This window comes from Meles meles, chromosome 7 (genome assembly GCF_922984935.1).
Source record: "Meles meles chromosome 7, mMelMel3.1 paternal haplotype, whole genome shotgun sequence".
NCBI classification, from domain to species: domain Eukaryota; kingdom Metazoa; phylum Chordata; class Mammalia; order Carnivora; family Mustelidae; genus Meles; species Meles meles.
Window position 1 is genome coordinate 111,415,341 of NC_060072.1, and position 12,729 is coordinate 111,428,069.

Genomic DNA, 12,729 nt, shown 5'->3' on the forward strand with positions numbered 1-12,729 from the left:
ACTCTTCCCAGATCCATCTGAGGAATCACTATCGATGGGAGCTGTAGTTTTATAAAATGTATTTCTTAAGTTGCAAAAACCTCGAAGTTGAATTTACTCTTTGATCCACAGGCAGCAGAATGGATGTTCAGTTGTAGTCATGAAAACATTAATTTAATTGTATGTCTCCATTAGAGTTCTTGGGTGAACAGGTATATTGTTAGTAAGCAGTGATATTTTGAAAGGAATCTTTTTTTTCTGGGCAGTAGTTCTCAACAGTGGGCCTGAAATATTTAGTAAACTGTATTGTCAACAGATAATGGTGTCATCCAAGGTTTGTTTTTCCATTTATAGAGCTCAGACGATATTTATTGTAATATTTGTGGGCCATAGAATGGTAAATGAGCATTGGTTTAACTTAAAATCATCAGCTGCATTAGCCCCTAACAGAGTCGACCAGTCCTTTGAAGTTTTGAAGCCAGGCATTGACTTCTCCTTTCTAGTTATGAAAGTCGAGAAGGCATCTTCCAATATGAGACTGTTCTGTCAACATTGAAAATGTGTTGTTTAGTGTAGCCACCTTCATTAATGATCTTGGCTAGATCTTCTGATAACTCACTGCAGCTTCTACATCAACACTTTGCTGCTTCGCCTTGCACTTTTATATTATGGAGAAGGATTCTCTCCTTAAACCCCATGAATCAACCTCTTCTAGCCTCAGACTTTTCTTCTGCATCTTCCTTACCTCTCTCAGCCTTCACGGAAGTGAAGAGACTTAGGGCCTTGCTCTGGATTAGGTTTTGGCTTAAAGGAATGTGGCTAGTGATATCTTCTCTCCAGGCCACCAGAACTTTCTTCATATCAGCGATAAGCCTGTTTCACTTTCTTATCATTCATGCATTCACTGGAATAGCACTTTTAATTTCCTTCAAGAATATTTCCTTTGCATTCACAACTTGGCTGTTAGGTGTGAGAGGTCTGGCTTTCAGCCTCTCAGCTTTGGACATGTCTTTCTCTCTAAACTTAATCATTGCTAGCTTCTGATTTAAAGGGAGGGAGAGAGAGACCCATGATTCTTCCTTTCACTTAAACATTTAGAGGCCATTGTAGGGTTATTAATTGGCCTAATTTCAATATTGTTGTGTTTCACAGAACATTAACTAATTAAGTTTGCCATCTTATATAGGTGGGGTTCATGGAACCCCAAAACAATTAAAATAGTACATCAAAGATCACTGATCTCACTGATCACAGATGACCGTAACAAATATAATAGTAGTGAAAACATTTGAAAAATTGTGAACGTTACCAAAATGTGACACAGAGACACAAAATGAGCAAAAGGCTGCTGTGAAAATGGCACAAATAGACTTGGTCAGTGCAGGGTTATTGTAAACCTTTATTTAAAAAAATAAATAAATAAAATAAATAAAGCAAGCAAGCAGTATCTACAGAATGCAGTAGAGCAAAACACAATAAAACCTCTGTTCTGTTGGCCCAGTTCCCTGCCTTCCTTTGCTCTGTGGCTAGGCTGAGGATTATTTCCTCCATTTTACAAATGGGGAAGTTGTCAGGAGAGCCTTTCTCACCATGCTTCCTGAATTGCTTTCTCTGAAAGTGAAAGTGATTTCTGCTTCCTCATACTTCAAACAGAAGCAGTAAACTGGTTTCCCAAATCTTCTTCCAGTACTGTCTTTTAAGAGGCAGAACAAAGTCAAGGGAAAAGCATGAAGCAGGACAGGAGAGCCATAGGTCTTTCCTCAGCTGTTCAGGCAACCTTCCTCAGCTGAAACTTACAGACCTCTCTGCCTGGACTTGTCTACCTGCCCACTCACCTGCCAAGGTTCTCTTCCTCTTAGGGAAGCCGTCCTCTACCATCCCTGCCAAAGGATGATCCTTGCCGTAACTTGTTCTCTTCCCTTAAAGCTCTTAACAAGTTTTTAATTATTTATTGATTATGTGATTGTCTGATTCATGTTTGGCTTCCATTACAAGCTCCATGAGGACAATGCCTACAGACCTCTTATCTACCACTTTATCCCCAACCCTAGCATAACAGGTGGCCCATAAAGCATAGCTTGATAAATATCCTTTGAATGAGTGAAAATTTAAGTAGCAAGTTAGGTGATCCCAAAGTCCTATTCCTGTTCTGACAAACTGTGAGTCTACCTATGAGAAACTTGTACCTCCCACCACCACACTAAACCCAAACCAAACTCTTTTCCTAGTTTAGTGATTCTCATCATTGTTTCCTTATTGATTCTATGATCAGGATTTCTTGATCATTTCTATTGCCTTCTGAGTGCTTGGCTGGAGCCATGGAGTCTGGAAAGTTGGGACGTGAAATGTACATTCCTAGCCAACCACGAACAACAAAAAAAAAGCTTTAAGTCAAAGCAGAAACTAGACAATGAAATCAGACTAACATTAGCAAAGATCTCCAATTTGGGGGTCTTCAATTATTTCTCCCTTTCCTCTCATTTTACACTAGAATGACTTGAAAGTTGAGTTCAAAAGAAGGAGCATGGGAATAGAGTTTACATGGCCTATAGGTCTAGCTCTTGATCAGACAACCTTTCTGCACATTACTTTTCAGCCCCAGTAACTTTTCATTTTCCTTCTTCAGGCTCTTGCTCTCAAAGTCATTTTCAAACTCTCTCCTGATGTGACCCCTGGGGCACTGTGAAGAACAATTCATCACCAAAGCAGGGCTTAGTGAAGATGCTCTTTTATAAAACAAAAGATTGTGATATGTCCTCAGTCTTGTATCCATCACAGTGGACCCATCTCATAATGGGTGTGGAAGCCTGGGCACTTTCAGGCTAATCTCAACGCTGTCTTCAGGAAAGATGCCAGGTTTTGCTTTCCATAACTGAATGATGGTTCCTCTTAATCTTTTAAGGAAAAACAGGATGTTTTATGTACTCAGATCTTCTAAGCCTTTCCTAACCTGGAATTTTCAGTTTGGACCCCTAAAGTTATGCAGGCAATTGTCCAGGGCTTAACAACAACATAAGAGAGAGAAAAGGAAAAACCATATACACCAACTAAGCCCCATCTCTGTCCTTTTCTTAAATTCAGCATTGGATGGTGGCACTTCCCAAAGCCCCGTCTCCCTGGGAGATCTGGAAGCAGGCATTTTGGGAGATTTTCCTTCCACCAAGAGGTCACCTGACATGAACTGCAAATTATCAGACACTGGATTTCTAGATTATATGTTTAATCCCTGTGTGGAACTATATGTTCCAAATTTTCTGGTATAGTTCTCGTATCAAACATTGTCCCCATAAATATATGTATATTTGTCAGCTCTCATAACCTGATGTGAGGCTAGGAAAATAGACTCATCCTCTTTGTGAGCCTTTACTGATCTTGTGTTCACAGGACATTTTCCAGCAGTTGCTTCACCTAGGTAAGCCTAAGGCCCATTTGCTTCCACCAACATGAGCAGCCAGCCCTGAAGAAGGGTCTAGCAATTGCTTATCTGCCATAAGCGTGGCTTATCTGAGAAGAACACTTGGGTGGAGAAATGCTGATGTGTTTTCCAAATTAGAGCTTGAGCTAAGGGAGCCATTTCTGGGACAGCTGTGAGCCAGTTCCAAAGAGAAGATATTAAGCATCTGGGGCTTGAGAGCCAAATTCTGTATGATGGAATGGAAAGAAAGCATTCTGGCCCAATCTTTCACACACCAGCCTGACTTCTGCCATCCCAGGCTGGCTGTGAGGAAAGCAGGCAGGAACTGGAAGCCTTTCCTGGACTGGCCTTGGAATTATCTGGGCTCTCCTGGAAGCAGGGCCTAGGCTTCTTACCTTTGCTGCGGATGTTGCAAGCACGTGTTAGTGCTTTACAGACACAGAATTTAGAGACTGAGAGCCACACTGTAGGTGGTGTGGGGAAACATCTAGCACAATGGCAAAGCCCACAGGCCCTGGGCTATGCCTGACCCTGTACCCACACCATTCACCAGCTGTGTACCTATTGGAAAGTCATTTAATCTCTCTGGGATTCGCTTTTCTCATCTGTAAAATATAGTTAAAAAATTTATTTAAATTCAATTTAGTTAACATAGAGTGTATTATTAGTTTCAGGGGTAGAATCGAAAGATTCATCAGTTGCATATATCTCCCACTGCTCATTAGTTACCCCATCTCCCACTCCCTTCCCTCCAGCAAGCCTCAGTTTGTTTCCTAGAGTTAAGAGTCTCTTACAGTTGGTCTCCCTCTCTGATTTCATCTTATTTTATTTTTCCTTCCCTTCCCCTATGCTCACCTGTTTAGTTTCTTAAATTCCACATATGAATGAAATCATATGGTATGTCTTCCTATGACTGACTGACTTATTTCTGTTAGCATAATATCCTCTAGTTCTACTTGTGTGATTGCAAATGCAAGATTTCATTCTTTTTGATGGCTGAGTAATATTCCTCTGTGTGTGCATGTACCACATCTTCTTTATCCATTCATCTGTTGACAGGCAGATATCTGGGCTCTTTCCATATTTTGGCTATTCCACTACATCTTAAAACATCCCACTCCTCTTCAGATAGGTCTGGTTTTCTGATAGTTTTCTTTTCTGTTGAATCTAAATCTTTCTTGGAAATGTCCAAGCTAGTTCTTGTTCCATGTGTATGGTTATATCAAACTCATCTAACTCCTCTTCGTCAAAATAGCAGTTTAAATAATGTGAAAATCATTGATATCACCCTCCCTGCCTGTGCCTTCCCATTCCATGAGTCTTATCTTTTCCTGACAATACATCTTCAGTTTCATCTAAAGATGCTTGAATGACATTGTTTCCAATTCTTTCATCATTATGCTTTTTATTTCTTGAGGCAGTCTGTGCTTACAAATGTGATTTATCTCCATGTGCATTTAATCACTACTATGTGCTGAGATACAAAGATGAGAAGATGGAATGAGGTTGCAGGGAATGGTGGAACAGCATATGCTAAGATAGGAAGGCATGAAGCCAGAGAACTTCAGACAGTTCCGTGTATTCCTGGAATGTAAGGTGTAAACTGGAATTGGATGCAATGAAACTACAAAAGGAAGCAAGTGGGTTTTACCTGTAGGTGATAAGGGTCATTGAAGGATTTTTCATTGGGGGACAAGACATTCTGGTTTGTGCTTTAACATGAGATTTCTAACTACAGCAAGAAGATCGAATAAAACTGGACATAAAGTGGGGCACCTGAGTGGCTCAGTGGGTTAAAGCCTCTGACTTCAGCTCAGATCATGATCCCAGGGTCCTGGGATCGAGCCCCGTATCGGGCTCTCTGCTCAGCGGGGAACCTGCTTCCCTTCCTCTCTCTCTGCCTGCCTCTCTGCCTACTTGTGGTCTCTGTCTCTCTGTCAAATAAATAAATAAAATCTTTTTTTAAAAAACTGGACATAAAGAGACATTAACGGAATGAAGAACACCAAGAGGATAAAGAAGAAGAAAATAAGTCATGAACAAAAATGTCCAAAATATATGCCAAAGGCTGAAAGTGGTTATCTCTGGGTGGTGGAATAAGGGATGATTACCTTCTTCTTTTTGCTTCCCATGTTTTGTAATTTCTCTGTAATAAGTATTTTCTATTTTCTCTATGATTTTCTATTTTTCCTATAATACATGATTTTTTGTATGTTTGTTATGTAGTAAAAATAAGTTATTCTTGTCTAAAGACACTTCAAAATCAAACTGTGTGACTTGATAACCAGTTAGAGGGAAGAGCCTCAGGAATCAATTTCTGGGCTGGGTGCTCAGGTGGGTAGTACAGCCCCTGGCTGAGATAGGGGCAGGGGAACAGAGCAGTACTTCAGAACTCTGACAGCATGCCTCATGGTGGGAAGGAAGCCCACGGGCTGCTGTGGCTTCCTTTTGACCTCTTTGTAGCCCACTCATTAGTCTCTGCCTGAGTTTGCAGGCCCCTGAAACTTACTTGTCCATTCACATACTTACCTGTACAGCAGACTCCATTGCAGCAAAGGCCATCAGAGCACTGTGATAGCAAGAGTATTTACTTAGATTGAAAGTTGTGTCCCTCCTTCAATATATACTCACTGAGTGCCTTCCATGGGCTCAACACCAAGCTGGGCATCAGTGCTAAACTGGTGAAAAGAGCAGGCAGTTCCTGTCTTCACAAAACTCAGCCCAGTGTGAAGGACAGATAAAAATGCATAAAAACCACTTACTGGGCATATAATTCCAAAGTGAGACTAATGCTCCAAAGGAAGGAAATGGTTCCAAGGAGATAGATAAGAGAGGAAACTTCTCTGTCTGGGAGCTTGGGGAAGGATCCGCAGAAAGAGAGATGCTTGAGTTGAGAGATGAAGGCTACATAGGAGGTAACCATGGGAAAGACTTTCAGGCCAAGGGAACAGCAGACTTCACAGCGCCGTGGTGGGGAGGTGCAGGCATACCTTGTTTGATTGCACTTCACACTATTGTGCTTGCAAATATTACTTTTTTTTTTTTTACACAAATTGAAGTTTTGTGGCACCCCTGCATCCAGCAAATCCACCAAGCCATTTTCCTGACAATGTTGTGTCTCTGTGTCACACTTGGGTTATTCTCAAAATATTTCAAACTTTTTTTATTATTTTATGTGTTATGGTGATCTGTGATCAGTGATTAGGACTCTCTGAAAGCTCATATGATGGTGAGCATTGTCTTGCCAGAAAGTATTTTGTAATTAAGGTATATATGTTGGTTTTTTAGAGATAATGCTATTGCACACTTAATAGATTCCAGCATCATGTAAACTTAACTTTTACATGCCCTGGGAAAGACAAACATGCACTTGATTTGCTTTAATGCAATATTCCTTTCATTGCTATCGTCTGGAACTGAACCCTCAAGATCTCTGAGATCTGCCAGTATGGCATATTTGAGGCCAAAAGAAAAGCTGTTTTGACCAGGAGCACAGAAAGTGAGGGGCAGGGGATGGGAGTGGATGGAGAAATTGAAAGGGGTCCAGTCCTTGTGCCACACTGAAGGGCACAAGAGAGACTCTGGTCTTTATTCTAAGAGCAGAACCTCTGGCCATGGCACAGAGGAGAGGTTCCCATTCTGTGTATCCCACCACTTTCTCACCAGCGCAGGCTATGGAACTGAAGGCCCAATAACAAAGCTCACTGGTGGCCTGGGTAGGCAGCATTGGGAGACCTCCCTCCCCCTTCAGTGAGTAGCACTTAGAGCGCTCCCCCACCAGCAGACACCTCTGAAACTTGCTTTGCAGTTCAGTTTTCAACTTCTTCCATGGGTTCGCATACTTTACCACTAATGTGCGTACAACTTGCTAATTAATGAAATCATTTGGATCTGAAAACATCTTGTTCTAATGGGAGGCTGCAAGGCACTCTCATTAATTCACAGGTAAAATTATTCCAGCATTTCTCTTCTTTTATTTTTTTTTCCCCTCTCCCCATCTTGGCTTAATAACTGGGGAGAATTCCTCTAATTAGCCTTGAGAAAAATTACTCCACCAATCACAGAACACCAGTGGCTGCCTTGGGGCCTGCGGAGAGGGTGACCCAGACTTTGTTTATCCAGTGCAGAAGGAGGACTGTGGGTGAATGCAAAGGTGAAACTCCCAATGCACAGAGCAGGGGAAGGATATCCACAGCTGGTGGGCCACATCAGGTGAAGATGCTAAAAGTGCCCTGTGTGGTGTGATGCACAGGTGGGTGTCCTATCATATGTATGTCTAAGGCGGCCACAGGTTTTCTGCACAATTGGCCTCCATGTAAGGAAGGAGAATCTACCCTTCCCCCCACGTCTCTCCTAGGAGATGAAGACTTGGTGTACTCACTGTTGACAGAAAGCTTTCTTGGAACTGGGGGTAATCTGGGGGTGACTTGCTGGTAACTCTCCACCATTTTGCAAGTGAAAACTTATAACATCCCTTTTAAACAAAGAGCATTCTTGGTGTCATTTATGGTTGAGCTTATAAGTTAGGGGGCCATCAAAAAAAAAAAAAGAAATCTTGCCATTTGCAACAACATGGACGGGACTAGAGGGTATTATGCTAAGTGAAATAAGTCAAGCAGAGAAAGAAAATTTTCGTATAATCTCACTGAAACGTGGAATTTAAGAAACAGGGCAGAGGATCATAGGGGAAGGGAGGGGAAAAAATGAAACAAGATGAAACCAGAGAGGGAGAAAAACCATAAGAGACTCATAATCATGGGAAACAAACTGAGGGTTGCTGGAGGGGAGGGGAGGTGGAGGGATGAGGTAACTGGGTGATGGACATTGGAGAGGGTATGCGCTGTAATGAGCACTGGGTGTTATAGAAGACTGGTGAATCACAGACCTCTACCCCTGAAACAAATGATATATTATATGTTAATTAATTGAATTTAAATTTTTTAAAAAAGAATAAAAAATTCTGTTTCTTATCCAATTATCCTTATCCTAACACACAAACTTTTTTTTTCGACATTCTTAGATGATGAACAACTTGACCAAGAAACTATTTTTAAAGTAAAGTATAAATAAACATACTATCATTTCCAAATGCTGTCCAAAGACATCAGGGGAATTTATTCTAGAGGTATTAGCCCTGCCTATAACTATAAATTAAACATGTCCTGAAATCTTGAAAAAAAATTTTTTAATTAAATTAAAATTTTTAAGAAGTTTAAAAAAGAGAGAGAGAAAGCAGGAAAAAGATATAAGTTAGGGGGTCCTTTTTCCCATAAGACAGCAGTATAAACCTATAGACTTTTGAAGTGCACTGACAAGACCCATGTGCTAAACAGGATTTTTCATTTACTTTTTTTTTTTTTTCCTGACAGGATCTGGGTACTTTTAGTTTTTATTGTGGTAATGTATCCATATCAAAATTTGCCATTATAACAATTTTAAGTGTATGGTTCAGTGGCACTAAGTATATTCACATTGTGCAATCATCACCACCATCCATCTCTGGAAGTTTTTCATCTTCCCAAATGGAAGGTACATACCCATTAATCATCAACTCCCTTCACTGGGGTTTTTGAATGGAAGGCTATAATGTTCTTCAGACTCGGGTCCTGAGGGAAAGGGGCCTGGTCAGAAATCTGTAGGAAGAAAGGTCCACCCATGTAGTCCTTGGAGAGAAGCCCACGGAGTTCTCACCACCTACATTTTTCCTGAGATATGAATCAGTTTCAACAAAGTAAGTCCCACCCTCCCAGATGCCTGGCAATCAGATTTGTGTTTTCCAGCAGATGGGTCAGCCATTGGCTCTAGTAATCTCACCTTGAGTGATAAGCAAGTCTTTGCAGGGCTATTTCTAGTCAAAATTAACTCTCACTATAGTGAGATGCTGGTCTGGGACAAAAAGATGTTAGGATATTAGAAAATTGGATAGTTCTGGATAAAACAATATGTTCTTCCCCTTAGAAGCACAGCATCTGCCAGTCCTTTCATTTGGATGTGCCTCCAAGAAAGATCTGAAGTCAGGCCAACCTAGATATCAATCCCTACTCTGTCACTCACTCACTGTGTGACCTTAAGCCTCACTTTCCTTATCTAAAAAATGGGGCTTTGTGATACATCACTGGTAGAGTTGCTAAGAAAATTGCATAAGATTATGTCAGTATGGGCACAAAAACAGACACATAGATCAGTGGAACAGAATAGAGAGCCCAGAAATAGACCCTCAACTCTATGGTCAACTAATCTTTGACAAAGCAGCAAAGAATGTCCAATGGAAAAAAGACAGCCTCTTCAATAAATGGTGCTGGGAAAATTGGACAGCCACATGCAGAAAAATGAAATTGGACCACTTCCTTACACCACACACGAAAATAGACTCAAAATGGATGAAGGACCTCAATGTGAGAAAGGAATCCATCAAAATCCTTGAGGAGAATGCAGGCAGCAACCTCTTCGACCTCAGCCGCAGCAACATCTTCCTAGGAACAACGGCAAAGGCAAGGGAAGCAAGGGCAAAAATGAACTATTGGGATTTCATCAAGATCAAAAGCTTTTGCACAGCAAAGGAAACAGTTAACAAAACCAAAAGACAACTGACAAAATGGGAGAAGATATTTGCAAACGACACATCAGATAAAGGGCTAGTATCCAAAATCTATAAGGAACTTAGCAAACTCAACACCCAAAGAACAAACAATCCAATCAAGAAATGGGCAGAGGACATGAACAGACATTTCTGCAAAGAAGACATCCAGATGGCCAACAGACACATGAAAAAGTGCTCCACGTCACTCGGCATCAGGGAAATACAAATCAAAACCACAATGAGATATCACCTCACACCAGTCAGAATGGCTAAAATTAACAAGTCAGGAAATGACAGATGCTGGCGAGGATGCGGAGAAAGGGGAACCCTCCTACACTGTTGGTGGAAATGCAAGCTGGTGCAACCACGCTGGAAAACAGCATGGAGGTTCCTCAAAATGTTGAAAATAGAACTACCCTATGACCCAGCAATTGCACTACTGGGTATTTACCCTAAAGATACAAACGCAGGGATCCGAAGGGGCACGTGTACCCGAATGTTTATAGCAGCAATGTCTACAATAGCCAGACTATGGAAAGAACCTAGATGTCCATCAACAGATGAATGGATAAAGAAGATGTGGTATATATACACAATGGAATACTATGCAGCCATCAAAAGAAATGAAATCTTGCCATTTGCGACGACGTGGATGGAACTAGAGGGTATCATGCTTAGTGAAAGTCAATCGGAGAAAGACAACTATCATATGATCTCCCTGATATGAGGACATGGAGAAGCAACATGGGGGGCTAGGGGGATAGGAGAAGAATAAATGAAACAAGATGGGATTGGGAGGGAGACAAACCATAAATGACTCTTAATCTCACAAAACAAACTGGGGGTTGCTGGGGGGAGGTGGGATTGGAAGAGGGGAGGGGGTTATGGACATTGGGGAGGGTATGTGCTATCGTGAGTACTGTTATGCTGAAAAAATAAATAAATTAAAAAAAAAAAGATTATGTCAGTATGGCAACCACGACAACTAAACGCTATCGTTTCCAATAAATGGAAACTGATGTGCTCACTGTTACTGTCTGATTTTGTCATTGTAGGCCTCCAGGTGGTTCTGAATTCCATTATCAAGGCTATGGTGCCCCTGCTGCATATTGCCCTGTTAGTGCTGTTTGTCATCATCATCTACGCCATCATCGGCCTGGAGCTCTTCATGGGGAAGATGCATAAGACCTGCTACAACCAGGAGGGCATAGCAGGTAAGGGAAGATGCCCAGGGGTCAGCTCTCAAGAAGCTTCCCTGGGTTGTCGCTACTTTCCTTGTAACGGGGTGAACAGCCACCACGTGATCAGTGGTGCTAGGGAAGGCCTCCTCCATTCAAGTACTCATCTTTCCATTCTGTGGAATAAGAGGCAGAGGTAGGTATTCTTTTCCTCTTTGTTACTTTCTTTCTAATAAAATAGGTCTCTGTTAAAACAGCTAATTGCAAGCTTCCGTCCAGCACTACTAAACAGTTAAATGAGCTGTGTGAATCAAGAAACATCACCTAGACAACCTGGAGTATTTTAATTTAAGAATCAGCTGATGTAGTGAGCATGTATATCTCTGTCCATTGGTCCTTCAGTGTCGCTATTCATCCAAAGCTCTTTCACGAAGGCAGCTTTGCCAGCAGCCAGTAGATGCCTCCATTACAACCCTGGGTTCTGTGCACACCTCAGGGTTGATCTTGGCTCCTCTGTGCTGTGTTTTCTGCTTCTCTCTTCATAGGCCTGACAGATGCTGGCCCCCTGTCATGGGGTGGGGGGCTTCTTGAGACTTCTCTCCCCATGGTCTTTCCATAAATCAGTATATTTAACAAGAAATGCTAAACCATTAGGCACTTCTCGGAATAGGACTAAAATTTTGGCTTGTGGGATGGATATATTACAAACTGTTGTCTTAGGTTACTAAAATCTCAGTGGTGCCTTTAAAAAATTTTCATTTAAATGGGAATTGACAGAACTTTTCAGCAGACATGTAAAGTAGTTTAACACAAAAACTTGTTGAAAAAAATACTTCCCCCCCTAAAAGGGTTAGAGTGTTAAATTTATGTGATTGTTTTTTTCCAACAACCAGATCTTTCATCTTGGTTTTTGACATCTTGGTAGAGAAAGGGGGGACATCTGTCTGAAGCTTTAAAAGATAACTCATTTCTCTCCATCTGTACTGCTTCTCCTTCCCATTCAGCCCAGGCATTAAATTAAATTTGACCCCTCTTCCTTTACGATGGTGAGGAGGGACAGATCTGCACAACAAAGAATGACATAGGCTATTCATATTCAGAAATCAAAATAGAGTACCTGATCTAGATGGTCTGGCTTAACTGTTGGATTGACTGGGTATTTGTAGTTTCTAGATCACTACTACGTGACCGTAGTCCTAAAACAACAACAAAAAAACCCCATAAATCTATGATTACAGATTCACACCATTGTTTTTACTTTTGTGATAAGGAGTCTATTTAAGAGACCATTTTTTAACTCTGGAGAGAACTTCCTAATTGTTTGAGCCATAATTGTATAAAATAAACTGTCGGGGCACCTGGGTGGCTCAAAGGGTTAGGCCCCTGCCTTCGGCTCTGGTCATGGTCTCAGGGTCCTGGGACCGAGTCCCGCCATCAGGCTTCTTGCTCAGCAGAGAACCTGTCCCCCCACCTCCCCCCGCCTGCCTCTCTGCCTACTTGTGATCTCTCTCTGTCAAATAAATAAATAAAATCTTTAAAAAAAAATAAATAAAATAAACTGCCATATTTTTAAAAAT

At 41.3% G+C, this 12,729-nt stretch overlaps 1 protein-coding gene across 17 annotated transcripts in view; it reads left to right on the plus strand.

The window, feature by feature from the left end:
- The window catches only part of CACNA1C (calcium voltage-gated channel subunit alpha1 C), a 627,772-nt gene that overhangs the window by 409,167 nt on the left and 205,876 nt on the right, over positions 1–12,729 (plus strand). For all 17 annotated transcript variants that reach the window (XM_046012065.1, XM_046012074.1, XM_046012066.1 and 14 more), the window contains exon 6: positions 11,030–11,188. In XM_046012065.1, coding sequence (XP_045868021.1) covers positions 11,030–11,188 — 159 coding nt within the window. The remainder of the gene's footprint in view (positions 1–11,029; positions 11,189–12,729) is intronic.